The sequence below is a fragment of the Mercenaria mercenaria genome, chromosome 14 (genome assembly GCF_021730395.1).
Source record: "Mercenaria mercenaria strain notata chromosome 14, MADL_Memer_1, whole genome shotgun sequence".
NCBI lineage: Eukaryota > Metazoa > Mollusca > Bivalvia > Venerida > Veneridae > Mercenaria > Mercenaria mercenaria.
Window position 1 is genome coordinate 67323441 of NC_069374.1, and position 17603 is coordinate 67341043.

The 17603-nt window shown below is 35.0% G+C and overlaps 2 protein-coding genes across 6 annotated transcripts in view; one reads left to right on the top strand and one right to left on the bottom strand.

Moving 5' to 3' along the window:
• LOC123527773 (uncharacterized) overlaps positions 1-180 on the bottom strand; it is a 188998-nt gene extending 188818 nt beyond the window's left edge. For both annotated transcript variants that reach the window (XR_008367159.1, XM_053523778.1), the window contains exon 1: positions 103-180. The gene's annotated coding sequence lies outside the window, so the exon portion shown is untranslated. The remainder of the gene's footprint in view (positions 1-102) is intronic.
• Positions 1-17603, top strand: part of LOC123526978 (endothelin-converting enzyme homolog) — a 154068-nt gene that overhangs the window by 89602 nt on the left and 46863 nt on the right. For all 4 annotated transcript variants that reach the window (XR_008367158.1, XM_053523775.1, XM_053523774.1 and 1 more), the window contains 3 exons: positions 7782-7930; positions 8349-8452; positions 11936-12054. Coding sequence is in view for 3 of the 4 variants with exons in the window: in XM_053523775.1 (XP_053379750.1) it covers positions 7782-7930; positions 8349-8452; positions 11936-12054 (372 nt within the window). In the remaining variant the exon portion in view is untranslated. The remainder of the gene's footprint in view (positions 1-7781; positions 7931-8348; positions 8453-11935; positions 12055-17603) is intronic.

A 17603-nucleotide genomic window follows, 5' to 3' on the forward strand; every position in this document is an offset into this window, starting at 1 on the left:
AGGACTTAAATATGAAAATAAATGCCAGACACTTAAATGAAAATAAAGAAGCTGATAAATGAAAATAAAGAAGCTGATAAATGAAAAAATGAAACAACTAACCTGCTGAATTTACAGAATTTGCCTACATAGATTTTCCAAATAATTTAACTTCCTCTTTTGGTTTCAACTAATCTTTCAAGGGAAATGACTCTCTTACATCATTGTATATGATAGCCATTTGCATTAAGTCCCTTATAATTTATTATGAGCACTATAATTATGATACTTAAAATTGATTTTTTTAGCTTGACTATAATGAACTACTGGATGCAGTTGTCATTGGTGCTGGTGTGTGCATTCCAGTTTGGTTAATATTTTGTTGTATTTGAATTTATCTCTGGGGTACTGTTGTACAGTTTATTCACTATTTTATGGTATCCTTTATCTTTTATTAATTTATGGATGTCACAAATTTATTCATTGAATTAGAGATATCAGAAATTCATTTTGATGTTAATGATTATCATTAATTATTTTCTGTATCATGAAATACAGTTGTAGATATCACAAAATGATTTATTGATAAGGCCTAAAAATGTTTGTTTCTAATAACATGCTCAAAAAAATAGTAGGTAGGTAGAATTATACCATAGGCTCATGGTGAGCTTTTATGACCAGTCAGTGTCCGTCGTAACTCATGCATCGTGCGGTGTCAGTCGTCCGTTGTGTGTCCGTCAACATTTTCTAAAAAAATCTTCTTGAAAACCACTGGGCAGAATTACACCAAACTTCACAGGAATGATCCTTGGGTGATCCCCTTTCAAAATTGTTCAAAGAATTTCATTCCATGCAGAACTCTGGTTGCCATAGCAACAGAAAGGAAAAACTTTAAAAATCTTCTTGTCCAAAACTGCAAGGCATTGAGTTTGATATTTGGCATGTGACATCATCTAATGGTCCTCTATGAAGATTGTTCAAATTGTGCCTCCGGGATGAAGAGAGGGCCCGCCCCAGGAGTCCCTAGTATTACATAGTCTTATATAGGAAAAAACTTTAAAAATCTTCTTGTCTGAAACTACAAGACCTAGGCCTTTGGTATATAGCATTGCCTTGTGGTACTCTATGAAGATTGTTCAAATTGTGCCCCTGGGGTGAAAAGTGGTCCCGCCGATATTTTGTATATAGCATTGCCTTGTGGTACTCTATGAAGATTGTTCAAATTGTGCCCCTGGGGTGAAAAGTGGTCCCGCCCCAGAGATCCAAAGTTTTACATAAACTTATGTTGGAGAAGACTTTAAATATCATCTTGTCTGAAACTGAAAGGTCTAGGCTTTAGATATTTGTTATGTAGCATTGCCTAGTGGCCCTCTAACAAAATTGTTCAAATAATGCCCTTGGGGTAAAAAGAGGCACACCCTGGGGGTCACTCATAATATGAGTTATATAGGAAAAAATACTTAAAAAATTATCAGATCATATTTCCTAGACTGTTTAATTATATTTACCCGATGTACCCAAGTGTTTACGGGTCACCTTACTGTGACCTTGACCTACTGACCTACTTTCTTATTTTTTAAGATACAGCCTTGAAATTTGGATGACATGTACAGTTTTGCATAAAACTGACTTTCAGTGACCATGAATTTGACCTATTGACCTACTTTCTAATATTTTAGCATCAGTTTGCCATTTGAAACATGTGGCTCATATTACTCAGGTAAGCGATTCAGGGTCATCATGACCTTCTTGTTAGCTCACCTGAGTCAAAGGCTCATGGTGAGCTTTTGTGACCGCTCAATGTCCGTCATCAGTTGTACGTTGTGTGTCCGTCAACATTTTCTAAACAAGAGGGCCAAAATGGCCCTATATCGCTCCCCTGTTATCATTGCACTTAAGGACAAGAAGGTCAAAAAATCATAATCAAGATCAATCAAAAGAATTATGAGAAAATATAGTTGAAATTTTCTTAAAGTTACTTCAAATAAAATTATTTTCAAATCAGGCCAGTAGTTTCATGCCAGAAGGATTACATCGAGCAAAACAAACAAACAGGAACAAAAAGGGCGAAATTTAACCAAAAAGAAATAAAAAATTCTTACAAGGTACAGATATGTCAAAATACACCTAAAAATTGGAGGTACCATCCATGGTGTACCACAGAAAAGTGGTCTCGGTTTTTCCCTATGGCCAATAATAATAAAGTTACTTAATAAGCTATTTATAGTAACATAAAAGGGAAGTAACTGAAAAAAATTATTGTAGGTCAACAAAAGAAGGATCTGCCAAATAAAAACAAGAGCACTGCAATCAGCGCAAATGCAGAGCAATATACACACAAAACAAAGTCATATGACCTTTGACCCCTGAGTGTGACCTTGACCTTGAAGTGAGCCATCCAAATGCATTCTGCACATTGTTTCGATGAGGTGAACATTTGTGTCAGGTTTCTTTGAAATCCTTCAAGGGGTTCAACAGTTACAGAGCAAAAGGAAAATTGCTAACCAACAGATATACAGACTGACAGACACCGAGGCGATAACATAATATGCCCCTTCGGGCGTATAAAAAGGAATCAAGATCTTATGGTGATACAAGTTGTGTGCAATTTTGGTTAAAATCAAATTTTAAATGAAGCTGCTATTATGCCGAAAAGGTCAAAATAGCTTATTTTGGCCCTTTCAGGGGCCGTAACTCTGGAACCCGTAATGAGATCTGGCCGGTTCAAGAAAGGAACCAAGACCTTATGGTGACACAAGTTTTGTGCAAGTTTGATAAAATTCAAATCATAAATGAAGCTGCTATTGTGCAGATAAGGTCAAAATAGCTAATTCTGGCCCTATCAGGGGCCATAACTCTGGAACCCATAATGGAATCTAACCATTTCAAGAAAGGAACCAACATCTTGGTTCGAAATAAGTTGTGTGCAAGTTTGGTTAAAATCAAATCATAAATGAAGCTGCTATTGTGCAGACAAGTTCAAAAAAGCTAATTTTGGCTCTTTCAGGGGCCATAACTCTGGAACCCGTTACGGGATCTGGTCAGTTCAAGAAAGGAACCGAGATCTTATGGTGACATAAGTTTTCTGCAAGTTTAATTAAATTCAAATCATAAATGAAGCTGCTATTGTGCAGACAAGGTCAAAATAGCTAATTTTGGCCCATTCAGGGGCCATAACTCTGGAACCCATAATGGAATCTGGCCAGTTGAAGAAAGGAACCAAGATCTTATGGTGACGCAAGTTGTGTGCAAGTTTGGTTAAATTCAATTCATAAATGAAGCTGCTATTGTGCAGACAAGGTCAAAATAGCTAATTCTGGCCCTTTCAGGGGCCATAACTCTGGAACCCATAAAGGAATCAGGCCAGTTCAAGAAAGGAACAAGATCTCATGGTGATACAAGTTGTATGCAAGTTTGGTAAAAATCAAATCATAAATGAAGCTGCTTTTGTGCAGACAAGGTCAAAATAGCTAATTTAGAATATTAAATATTAAATGAAGCTGCTATTATGCCGAAAAGGTAATGCTTTATATTCTATTTAAGATAAAACTTTCCTGTGCTGCATTTATTTGATTCTAAGTATTTAATAAATTACTTAAACTTCTGCTGTAGAATATTTTGGTTATAATATATCTTACTGTAAAATAGCAGCACAACTTCTTTGTCTGTCAGTAAGTTTAGCGTGACATCAGTGTTAGCCTGTATTATAAAAACAAGAGGGCCATGATGGCCCTATATCACTCACCTGTTATCATTGCACTTGAGGACAAGAAGGTCCTCAGAAAAAATATCTAAGTCCAAAGGACAGGAACAACAAAGGGAAGAAATTTAACCAAAAAGAAAATAAAATTCTTACAAGGTACAGATATGTCAAAATACACCTAATAATTGGAGGTACCATCCATGTTGTACCACAGAAAAGTGGTCTCAGTTTTTCCCTACAGCCAATAATAAAAAAGTTACTAAAAAAAGCTATTTATAGTAACGTAAAAGGGAAGTAATTTAAAAAAAAAAATATTGTAAGTGAACAAAGAAGGATCTGCCAAATAAATCTGTTGACATAAATGAAATTTCAGATCAGTATCTTCATTAGTTACGGAGATATACCCATTTTAATTTGAAATAAAGGGAGGTAATTTGACATAAAATCAGTCCATAGTTATCTGCCCTGATTGGCTCAGTCCAACTAATGACAATCATGAAATTTCAAATAAGTCCTATAAGTACTTTCTGATATAAATCCATTTTGATTACAATCAGGGGAGGTAATCAGATATAAAATAACTCTGAACCTACGCTTGGATCTGATTTGTCATGGAATCCAAGAATTATTGTTGTTGAAGTTATTTTGGAAGTTTGCATCAAATAAAACCATAAATGAAGTCTCTATATGGCTGCAAAAGCCAAAATAGCCGATTTTGGACCTTTAAGGGGCCATAACTCTGGAACCCATGAGAAAATCTGGCCAGTTCAAGAAAAGAACCAAGATCTTGTGGTGATACAAGTTGTGTGCAAGTTTGGTTAAAATCAAATCATAAATGAAGCTGCTATTGTGCAGACAAGGTCAAAATAGCTAATTTTGGCCCTTTCAGGGGCCATAACTCTGGAACCCATTATGGGATCTGGCCGGTTCAACTAAGGAATCTAGATCTTATGGTGACACAAGTTTTGTGCAAGTTTGATTAAATTCAAATCATAAATGAAGCTGCTATTATGCAGACAAGCTCAAAATAGCTAATTCTGGCCCTTTCAGGGCCATAACTCTGTAACCCGTAACGGAATCTGGCCAGTTCAAGAAAGGAACCAAGATCTTATGGTGATACAAGTTGTGTGCAAGTTTGGTTAAAATCAAATCATAAATGAAGCTGCTATTGTGCAGACAAGGTCAAAATAGCTAATTCTGGCCCTTTCAGGGGCCATAACTCTGGAACCCATAAGGGAATCTGGCCAGTTCAAGAAAGGAACCGAGATCTTATGGTAATACAAATTGTATGCAAGTTTGGTTAAAATAAAATCATAAATGAAACCACTATCGTGCTGATGACGGACGACGGACGAAGGGTGATCACAAAAGCTCACCTTGTCACTATGTGACAGGTGAGCTAAAAATAAGCTTGATATTAGGCTAAAGAAGTTGATTTTTTTAATACACTTTTTGAAACTAAGTGACACCCATGTTCTTTTGTCTTTGTGTCCGTCATGTCCTATCCATTATCTTAATTTCTATTGGTAAGATTTTTGGAAAATTAAGCAACAATTGTTTACATCATCAAAACACGTAAGTAGGTCCAAATTATGGTCACACATAGGGTTGAAAGGTCAAATAGATAATTTTGTGTCTGCACCATATTGTCTAAACAGATTGGAGTATGTTCATAATGTTTACCTCTCCGTGATGACACACATATGGCACAGTTCTGTTCCCTAGGTCCAAGGTCAAAGTCATGCTTTGAGGTCAAAGGTCAGATGCCTTATGATGTTGTTCCACTCCATATTGTTTGAAACAACAGGATTCTTAGATTTCTTAGAATAAGTTTCAGTTGTTAACCTTATCCAGACAACATGCACAACCCAGTTCACTAGATCCATTGTCAAGGCCACACTTGGAGGTCAAAGGTCAAGTAACTAAATTTTGTGTCATCTCCTTATCTTCTTAAGGTAGTTCTGCACGTTTGATAAACCGGAAGTGATGGCGTAACGTCATTTACCCGGAAAACGTAGAATAAAACCTGTATTCGGCGTACGGAAATGAAAATAATTTTATGATTTAATCGAAACCTGTTGGTAAATTTATTACAGTAGCACTATTGATATATTTCTAAAGTCAAAATATGATATTAAAACATATGATACGTTAAAAATTCAAAATAATGTCTTAAAATTAGCGTGAAACGTCCGATTCACTTTAATCATGGTCAAATATCTCAAAAATAAGCACACGGACCTATACATTTTATTTCACCAAATCATAGACCATGTGTTTATTTACAACTATGAAAAGTTTCATCAAAATCTACATTGTAGAAAAGTTTCTGTTCACGAAAATGTTATGAAAGTTATGATTTTCTCATAGACTCCCATTACGAAATATTGCATGAGGTTCAAACTTTTCAAATCAGTATAGCAAAAAATAAGCACACGGCCCTATCTTTTTTATTTGCTGAATTTTCTAGGTATATTCTGAAGTTTTGAAAAATCAGAGTTTAATCAATTTCTACATTGTAGAAAAAATTTCGATCCAAAAGTGCAGAACTACCTTAACCAGTGAAAGAATTTCATGCCATCAGATTGTTAACCTATGACACTAGGTCCAGGGTCAAGGTCACACTTGAATGTCAGAGGTCATGATCACAACATTTTACTTCTCTGTATGATTGCACAGCCAGGGTGTATTAACAGAGTTACGCTTTGTTATTTCAGAACTTACAGTTTTGTTAATATCTAAAATTGCCTTTTATAATTACCAAACACTGTCACATGTAGTTTTGCATGACACATTGTCTTTTTATAAGCAGAAGATTTCTTGGTAGTTAGTGACAACCTGTTTTTATTCAGTCGTAAAATTGTTTGCAATGAATACATTCTTTCTCGGAACAAAATGTTTGTAATAGGGAATAATAAGAAGATGTAATCCCAACAATATTAAAATGCAAATGAGAGTTACATTCTTGGAAATTGCTTGAATAGAAATCAGATATTTAGGGATGATTATGATAATTGTTGTACTGTAAAATTGTTACTGTTTGTGGGGAACTCATTTTTCATAGTTGAGTTAATCCACTAAAGTAAAATTCAAACAAATAAGTTAAATTCTCTTTAACTGTATGTTGGAAAGTTAAAATTCATGAATTCATGTCCTCACAAAATAGCCATTTTAGCCAAAACCATGAAATTTTTTGTCCTCAAAATTAGATGATTTTACAGTACTTTTACAGATGAATATTTGACATCAAGATGTTAGACATCTTTACATTATCTTTCTTATAGAAGACAGATTCGCTTTTGTAAGGATGTTTCCTGCAAGTTCATTTGTCACTGTATGCTGACAGAAGGTCAATTTCTCTGTCTCAATATAAGATGATAGAAAAATGTTAATGTCTTCATTTGAAATGCACTACATGATTAAGATACACTAATGAGGCTTTATTGATTTTGCTGAATCATTTAACTTGAAATAAAATTATATGAAAGTGTACTTAGCATGTTAGAACACTTTTAGTAACTATTTATGATTATCTCCCTTTTAACAGGTCTGAATTTATGTTATTCAATACCTTGAATACTAGTAGATTGCTTTTTGAAAAGCATTATTATAAATTTTCTTAAGTTATAGCTTTAACCCTTTGTTTATTTGATAGAGTTTGATTTTAGATATAGTGGAGTTGTACAGGAGGAGTCAGCGACCCTGTCAAGTGTTCCAAGAATCTGCCCCAGTACTAATTTAAAACCTGCTCTTTGTAGATAACTGACAACTTCTCCACAGGAAGGGGACAATTGATGTTAAACTTAGTCCTCTGAGAAATTGTCTCAGAGAAGTTGCGTAGTGATCTGTCTGAGTGAGATTCCCTTGAAGTAGTGATCAGAGATCAAAGTTGCGGCCTTACAAATTATGGACTTGTGCTCAAGCTACTTTTTCCCTTTGAAATAAAGTACAACCTCTCCAGTGCGGCCTTCTTTTAAGCAAAAACCTCTCTTTAACAACATCATCAAAATTTCCCTAAGTTGAAATACACTATCAAATTTACCTCATTATTTAAAGGCAGTACTATACTGTACTCAATCTGTACTGTTGCTTCTTTCAGGTTGATTGGATAAAACTTTTAAACAGTATATTATCCATTTCCAATGTGACAGTCAATGCCTCGGAGAATGTTGTAGTGTATATGCCAGGCTACCTACAGAATCTCACAGAGCTGCTACAACAGATGTTACAGGAAGAAAATGGTAACAGGTGAGACAAGTTACAATTTATATGTGCAGAAAATCAGTGTAGAATGACAGCTTCATTCCTATAATTGTTCTCAGAATGTAATTTGAACAGTTAAAACTGTTAAAGATTAACTGTATCAATAAAACTATTCTAAGCATGCTGAAAAACCAGTGTTACAATTCTGATGTCCTTTTAAAGCATTGTAAAATATCTTGAAAGCAAGCCCATTCCCAATTATGAAAATTGGCAATGTCTGCTCGGTACGGTAAGTACTTCCATAGTATACAAGTGTTCTAAAAGTTAAAATTAATGTGTTGTTATGAGTGTGTATATTGACAGTTTGGTATTTGTTTAGAATGGTGAAGTGATTAAGAATACAGACTTTCTCATTATCTTCCACTGAATGTAAACCATGCTCTTTCCTTTTCTGTACATTCAGGACCTTGCAGAACTACATGATGTGGCACGTAGTAAAGGCGATGACACCATATCTAACAAATGACTTCACTGATGCCAGAAATATTCTTACAGAGGCTATTTCAGGTACTATGATGAAAAAAATGTTCATTGTTGTCAGGTACTATGATGATAAAAATGTTCATTGTTGTTTTCTTGGACTTTCAGTCGCATAAGCACAAGTTTTAGTCTTATAGGTGCCAGATCTAGGTATAATTTCATGTACAAGTAGAACCCATCAAGGAGCTGGACTAAACCTCTTCAGAGAAAATCCCCCGTAGATGATATTTCATAAAGCTGACATACAATCTCTTTCATGCATGCAACTGATTTGCAATGATTTAGCAAATGTATAATCAATTTTTTTAGCTTAACTTTTCGAAGAATAGTCTAGCTATTCAACTCACCCTGGCATCGGCGTCTGCGTCACACCTTGGTTAAGTTTTTGCATGCAAGTACATACAGCTATCATTTAAAGGCATATAACTTTGAAACTTATTTATTCTTTTTCTAGGTCAATTACCAACCTCACTGGGTCATGTTCCATAACTCTAACATGTATTTTGAGCAAATTATGCCCCCTTTTGGTCTTAGAAAATTCTGGTTAAAGTTTTACATGCAAGTCACTGTCTCCAAAACTAATGCAGATATTGAATTGAAACTTCACTTGTGTCTTCGGAGTTATAAAACTAGTTGATAGCACCAAGTCTCATAACTCTGACCTTCATTTTGGCCAAAATATGCCCCCTTTTGGACTTAGAAAATTCTGGTTAAAGTTTTGCGTGCAAATACATACAGCTATTACTAAAAGGCATATAGATTTCAAACTTATTTTTTCTTTTTCTAGATCAATTACCTACCTCACTGGGTCAAGTCCCATAACTCTGACATGTATTTTTGGGCAAATTATGCCCCCTTTTGGACTTAGAAAATCCTGGTTAAAGTTTTACATGCAAGTTACTATCTCCAAAACTAATGCAGATATTGAATTGAAACTTCACATGTGTCTTCGGGGTTATAAAACTATTTGATAGAATCAAGTCACATAACTCTGACATGTATTTTGGTCAAATTATGCCCCCTTTTGGACTTAGAAATCCTGGTTAAAGATTTGCGTGCAAGTACATAAAGCTATTACCAAAAGGCATATAGCTTAAAAACTTATTTATTCTTTTTCTAGGTCATTTACCAACCTCACTGGGCCATGTTCCATAACTCTAACATGTATTTTGAGCAAATTATGCCCCCTTTTGGACTTAGAAAATTCTGGTTAAAGTTTTACATGCAAGTCACTATCTCCAAAACTAATGCAGATATTGAATTGAAACTTCACTTGTGTCTTTGGGGTTATAAAACTAGTTGATAGCACCAAGTTCCATAACTCTGACCTTCATTTTGGCCAAATTATGCCCCCTTTTGGACTTAGAAAATTCTGGTTAAAGTTTTACCTGCAAGTCACTATCTTCAAAACTAATGCAGATATGGAATTGAAACTTAACATGTTTCTTCGGGGTTATAAAACTAGTTGATAGCATTAAGTCCCATAACTCTGATATGCATTTTGGTCAAGTTATGTCCCCTTTTGAACGTAAAACTATTTTGATATTTAACATTTTGGGTAATAATTTCCTGCTTCTGTGACAATATTTCGAATAGTTGAGCTTGGCTGTCTTACGGACAGCTCTTGTTTATATTTGAATGTCATCAGCTGTTTTAAAGCCTTGCTGTAATAACTGTCCATTGAAATATTTAAGAATAAAATAAAAATGAAGGAAAGTTTATGGGAGAGAAGTTGTACAATTATTCAAAATTATGTTGGATGGGTTTTGCCTGGGATAGGTTTTGCCATACTGCAGAAACAGCAAGCTGGAAAGCATACCCACATGACAGAATTCAAAATCTAATAAAGGGGATTTTGAAGCCACAGCGGGACAAAATTCTCCCAAAACATAGTATGTGTTTAGATTAATTATGATCTGACAAACATCTGAGCTTGTTTTCAGTCTTTATTAAGAAGATACATATCTTTATTACATAGAACAAACAAATTGTAGAAATGCTAAAATACCATTAATTTTGTTACTTTTGCATACAACAGTCACATTCTTATGCGCAAAACGGTTGTAACTCCTTCTGTATTACATATAAGTTACAACCGTTTTGCCCTTAGCCCGCGATTTGTATCATGGTTTACCTGCAGTGTCATTATAACTGTTAACTTCCATCTGTAATATTCTTCAACTGTGGAAGAGGCATGGCTATAAGCTGTCTTAGGTCCGGCCTTCATACAGAACACTAGGGAAATGTTGAAATTTTTGAAACCATTCTCTGTTTCAGTAAGAGTACGCTTGTTACGTGATGGTATCAATGCTTAAAATGGAATGTTAACTTGTCAATCAAAATAAGTAGGCGGAAGTGTTGCTCATATTGGCAGATCATGATACAAAACAGAAAGTGTAGGGTCCGCTCAAATAATAAAGTTATTCTCATGAACCCCAACTCTTTCTACTACTTGTCTGACCTCAGGAGTTGCAGCTAGTTAAGCTTTTTGACTCAGTACAAATATTATACATGTACATGTGTAATGGTATGTACAGATTAGTATTTTCAGGTCATTTGATCAAAATAATCTGTTAAAAATGTTACCGATTTATTTGAAATTTCTGCCAGGTGATGAAAAAATTGGGTACATTTTTGACAATATATTTTAGACAACAAGGCAACAACCTTGAATTTCTGCTTAAGGTAGTTCTACACATTTAAGAAACCCAAAGTAATTATTTCATGTGGTCAAATGACCATTAATATATTTGTCAGTTCTTCAAAGGTCAAGGTTTCCAATTAATAACAAAATAATGCTTTTCCTACAGTTGTCAAACATCATAGGATAATTTTTTGTATTCAAAAGATGATCCCTATTATTTTAGTTCATTAGGTCAAAGGTCAATATCACAGTGACTTTAAGACTGAAAATGGTTTCTGATCAATATCTTGAGATCGCTTGGGCTTTTTGACAAAGCTTCATAGCATTACTGTGAAATCATTTAATTTCGTGGGTATGAAATTTCGTGGTTTTTGTCAAAATGGCAATTTTGTGGGGATATGAGTTTGTGGATTTCATTTTTTGAACAAAAATTAATGGGAATTTTACTTGTTTGTTGGGATTAAATTTTGTAGATTGTCTCAACCATGAAATCCATGAAAATTAGTCCCCCCAAGAATATTAATGATTTCACAGTATTGCCTGTTGTCAGAAAATGACCCTATTTATAATCAGATTTACAAGGTCAAAGGTCAAGATCACAACATATAAAATTATGTGTGCAATTTCCTTCATAAGGTCATTGTGGGGGCATATGTTTTTGTACAAACAGATTTTGATTGTGTTTATTTTCTGTAATTGTTTCCTTAGTTCTAAATATTTGATGAATTGTGTAGAACAGGTATAAATAACCCAAATTTTTCATTATGTCCTGTTGCAGCACTGACAGTGAAAATTAATTGGTTTCACCATTGCTAGTTTATGAAACAATCTTGTTATTGAATATACATGTACTTGTTTTATCTCAGGAACGACAGGTGGGGAGGAGTTGTGGCGACATTGTATTACAGACACGGATCAGGTGCTGGGGTTTGCTCTAGGATCCTTGTTTGTGCATGAAGTGTTTAAAGGGGACAGTAAACAAAAGGTATGTCTGCCAACTTCGTAGGGAAATATTTGCAGTCTTACGTTTTACAATATTTTCATGAACAAATTTAAGTATTTAAAGTGTTTCAAGAATACAAGCCAGCAAGTCCAGAATTATGGCCCTTGACTTAGTAAAAAATGCTTTAGAAGGGCCTAAAATTTGTGTTGCATGTATCTAAAAAATAATTTTTTGTAGGACTGTGAAGGAATACTGGAATATTATCAGTTTGTGAAGCATAAATTCATTCAGCCAGACCAGAGTTATTTTGCCCTCATGTTGTTTTGCTGATGTTGACCGGTCCATAGACCAATCATTTTCCAGATGATAACTCAAGAACACTTGCGCCTAGAATCTTGAATGTTGATAGGAGGGTGGTCATGACCCCTGTTGATTCTGAGGTCATTGGGTCAAGGTCAAGGTAACATTGACTGGAAAAAGTTAAACAGTTTCAGAAAATAAATTGTGAATGCTTGGGCCAAGGATTACAAAACTTAATTGGGAGGTTGATCATGACCAGCAGATGGCCCCTATTGATTTTGAGATTAGTTGGTCAAAGGTCAAGGTTACAATGGCCCAGAACTGTAAAGTTTTTTTTACCAGATAACTAAAGAATACAGTACTTTGGTCTAAAATCACATTTGATGTGGAGGTCAACTTTGACTGGTAAATGACCCATACTTATTAATTTGAGGTCAGTGTGTCCATTGTTCAGTGTACAGTTACCAAATAGTTTCTGTTCCTTTAGCAGTTACTCAGTGTATCACAGGTGGCATTTCTTGTTCTACGAGGTCTTGTTGCCCTTGACTTAGTCAAAAATTTGCATAAAGTACATGTCGCATGTTTCTTAAAGCCCATTTAACCTAGGGTCATGAAACATCATAGGATTATTAATGACTTTATTTATTGAGGCAACACTATTAGGCATGCCCAATCTTCCAAGTGGGCCTCAAAATTATGTACAATATTTACAAATAGATTTCAAATACAAATTTGACAATAGCATGATTACAACATTCTAAGCATATGTTATGTTGTTCATTTTCCAGTTTGTTAAATAGGATCTTTTGAACTGCTCAAGACTGTTAGAATTTTTTACTTCAAGAGGTAATGAGTTCCAGATTTTTGGTCCCGAGTATTCAAGGGATTTTCTGTACAGTTCTAAGTTTGGTTTAGGTACTTTCAAGACATTTATTTGATTCTGATCTTAAATTAATGTAAGGATTATGTACAAATTTAAATTTACTTTGAAGATAGGATGGACTAAGATTGTTAATTGATTTAAAGACTAAAACTGCTTTCTTATAATGCAGTCGTTCATAGAATTTCATCCAGTTCAGCTCTTTAAACAAATCTTCAGATGGAAGATCAAAACATTTATCAAGGATGATTCGAGCTGCTCTTTTTTGAAATTCTGTAATTTTTTCCATTGAATCCCTGTTGCAATTACCCCAAATCGTGCAGCAATAATCCAAGTGGGGTAAAATATAAGCATTAAAGAAAAGTTTTCTCTGGGGAATATCTAGGTAGCATTTAATTCGTTGTAAAAGATAAAGTAAGGAATTGCATTTCTTTAGTGTGTTATCAATATGATCTTTCCAGCTTAAGTTATTACTGACATGTACACCTAATAGTTTTTCTGATTCTGTATATTCAAGTTTCATTGTTGAATGTAAGAGGCGATGGGTTCAAAGTATCTTTATTAGTTCCTCTTGATGAGATAAACATTGCTTTGGTTTTTTGTACGTTAGCCGTCATATAATTATGCTTGCACCAGTCCTCAATTTTAGAGAGTACAGATTGTAATTTAGAACTGAATTCTTGTTTGGTGTTTCCAACAACAGTTAAGGTTGTATCATCTGCAAAAATATCAGTGAAACAGTCTTTCAGATGTTGGGGCAGATCATTAATATATAAAATAAAAAGCAGAGGGCCAAGCACAGAGCTTTGAGGGACACCAGACATTATTGGCTTTGATTCAGATATTTTTCCAGAAATACATTCTTTTTGAAATCTATTACTTAAATATGATTTAAACCAATCTAGTGATTCTTGACTAAAGTTATATATTTTTAGTTTTTGCAGCAGTACCGAATGGTTGACTAGGTCGAATGCTTTAGACAAGTCCTGTGTGGTTCTGGGACGATTTGTGTATAAATAGAATTGGAACCACCGTCTTACCCTTGCATGATCGTAAGAGGCGACTAATATGGTCTTAACACTTGGTTTTGCTGTAACTCTGTGATTCCATTAGGTATGCAAGTTTTGAATCCATACCTCATGTTTTTATTTCAATGTAAATGAGATGTGAAACCACAATTTGTAGTCCTGTTTGACGCCATATAACCTATACTGTGTTGGCGGCCATAAAACCCAAATGAATAAACATCATAGGAATATTATTCAGCTATGTATATGTGCATTTGGGGTTCTGGTTGGGTTTCCTGCTGGTCAGACCGAGTTCTGATCCTGGATTTAGTTAAAGGTACACAAAGTATGTAAAAGTTTGTGTTGCATATATCTTAAAAATATTTCAGCTAGTCATGAAACAATGTGTGAATATTATGAACATGTGACTTTGTGCACCTGAGTCTTTATAGGAGTTCACTCTGCCAGACTAGAGTTGTGACCCTTGACTTAGGCAAAAAGATACATTAATGGCATGAAAGTATGTGTCCCATGTACCTCAAATTGTACTTGACCTAGAGTCTTAAAAGATTACAGGAATGTTATATAGCATGTGAAGGTGTGCAGCTGATAAGGATGTCACTTAGCTAGACCAAAGAGCTATAAAAATAAATAGATCGGCAACTTGAAAGGCATATAGAGCAAATCTCGCCAACATCCCGTGACAACTGAATAAGATCTCTTTGTAAGCGTCTGTTGATTACGATTGATCAAGTTGGCAAACGCTTTTAGATAAGGTTACTTTCGGATCGATTGTTTATAATGATAATGGTGCTTTTTTAATGTTACTAATATTTTCTACTCGGGGAAGGAATGAATTTATGATTGGAAGTCTTAAGAAATCAGCAGTTTTCGTTTGAAAAAGGACTATTCGGTTTATTACGCGCCGGGCGTACCGCCAGTTTTATACTTCAGTAAGTGTCTATTGATTTGATCACGACTGATCAAGTCAGCAAACGCTTTGAAATAAGATAACGCTCTAACACGGGATTATCCCCAGTTGCCATTCTGTGTATTTTTAGCTCGACTGTTCGAAGAATAAGTAGAGCTATCCTACTCACCACGGCGTTGGCGTTGGTGTCTGCGTCGGCGTCACACCTTGGTTAAGTTTTTCGTACCAGTCCACATTTTGACAAAGTCTTTTGAGATAAAGCTTTGAAACTTTCAACACTTGTTAACCATCATCATTGCTAGTTATAGGCAAGAGCACATAACACCATCTAGGATTTTGGCTGAATTATGGCCCCTTTTGACTTAGAAATCATGGTTAAGTTTTTTGTACTAGTTCATATTTTGACAAAGTCTTTTAAGATGAAGCTTTGAAACTTTCAACACTTGTTTACCATCACCATGGCCAGTTATAGGCAAGAGTACATAACACCATCAAGGATTTTGGCTGAATTATGGCCCCTTTTGACTTAGAAATCATGGTTAAGTTTTTCGTACCAGTTCATATTTTGACAAAGTCTTTTAAGATAAAGCTTTGAAACTTTCAACACTTGTTTACCATTGTCATGGCCAGTTTAGGCATGAGCACATAACTCCATCAAGGATTTTGGCTGAATAATGGCCCCTTTTGACTTAGAAATCATGGTTAAGTTTTTCGTACCAGTTCATATTTTGACAAAGTCTTTTAAGATGAAGCTTTGAAACTTTCAACACTTGTTTACCATCACCATGGCCAGTTATAGGCAAGAGTACATAACACCATCAAGGATTTTGGCTGAATTATGGCCCCTTTTGACTTAGAAATCTTGGTTAAGTTTTTCGTACCAGTTCATATTTTGACAAAGTCTTTTAAGATAAAGCTTTGAAACTTTCAACACTTGTTTACCATCATCATGGCCAGTTTAGGCATGAGCACATAACTCCATCAAGGATTTTGGCTGAATTATGGCCCCTTTTGACTTAGAAATCATGGTTAAGTTTTTCGTACCAGTTCATATTTTGACAAAGTCTTTTAAGATAAAGCTTTGAAACTTTCAACACTTGTTTACCATCATCATGGCCAGTTATAGGCAAGAGTACATAACTCCATCAGGGATTTTGGCTGAATTATGGCCCCTTTCGACTTAGAAATCTTGGTTAATATTTCGTACCAGTTCATATTTTGACAAAGACTTTTGAGATAAAGCTTTGAAACTTTCAGCACCTGTTTACCATCACCATGTCCAGTTATAGGCAAGAGTACATAACTCCATCAAGGATTTTATCTGAATTATGGCCCCTTTTGACTTAGAAATCTTGGTTAAGTTTTTCGTACCAGTTCATATTTTTTGTAAAGTGTTTGACATATGGCTTTGAAACTTTTATCACTTGTTTAGTATAATAGTCTCTATCTGTAGGAAAGAGAACATAACTCTGTCATCTATTTTGGCTGAATTATGGCCCTTTTTGGACTTTGAAATTGGTTCTGTTTTCATACAAGTCCATGTTTTGTCAAAACTATTTGACATATGGCTTTTAAACTTTGAACACTTGTTTATCATTATGATTTCCATCTGTAGGCAAGAGTACATAACTATTTTGGCTGAATTATGGCCCTTTTTGGACTTTGAAATTGGCTCATATATTGCCATTTAGTGCAAGACTTATCAAAATCAAAGTAATACAGGAACATTGTTTGTCTAATCTATTTATTTCTTTTGTCTGAATATCCGTGGAAATATTTTGACCCCATTCTTCAATCAGTTCTTCAAATAGTCGAGCGCGCTGTCATCAGACAGCTCTTGTTCTTTTCAACCCTTCACATCAATAAATTCTAATCAAATTCTACGTAACTTTGACTGCTAATTTAACTTGTAATATGCCACTTGGAAGAGTTCAGCAGCGAGAAGGCAGGACACGAGCCAGCAGTATGCCAAGACCCCGAGACAACATTGTTAACCCACATCTAGTGGCAAATGAGCCAGGAAATGGCCTGAACAGGTGAAGACGGAAAGAGAGGGTTGATCTCCACCTTGCCCAAAGCATGTCATTATAGTCAAGTAAAGATAAACAAACTTAGATTTTGAACTTCAGCTTTTAGCCAATCAGGAATATTTCCACTTGCAAAACGTCTGGAATTGGCAATCCATGAATTATATCCGACTCACAAATATATCTGCCCTTCAGGAAAATATTACTTTAAGATTGAACTAATTCCCTGACTGAAATCAAATGAAGAATGATTTAAAAATTATTTTACCCCCAGAAACTAGTATCTGGGGGGCTATACTGGATTCCGACTTGTCTATCAGCACTGTTTCTCAGGCATTATTTGCCAGATTTACATCAAACCATGTAGTTATTATCTTAGCTAAGTTGTGCATGTGCAAAATAGGTTCCTATTGGGTGATGGTTATTGACCGGATGGTGGCCCAGTG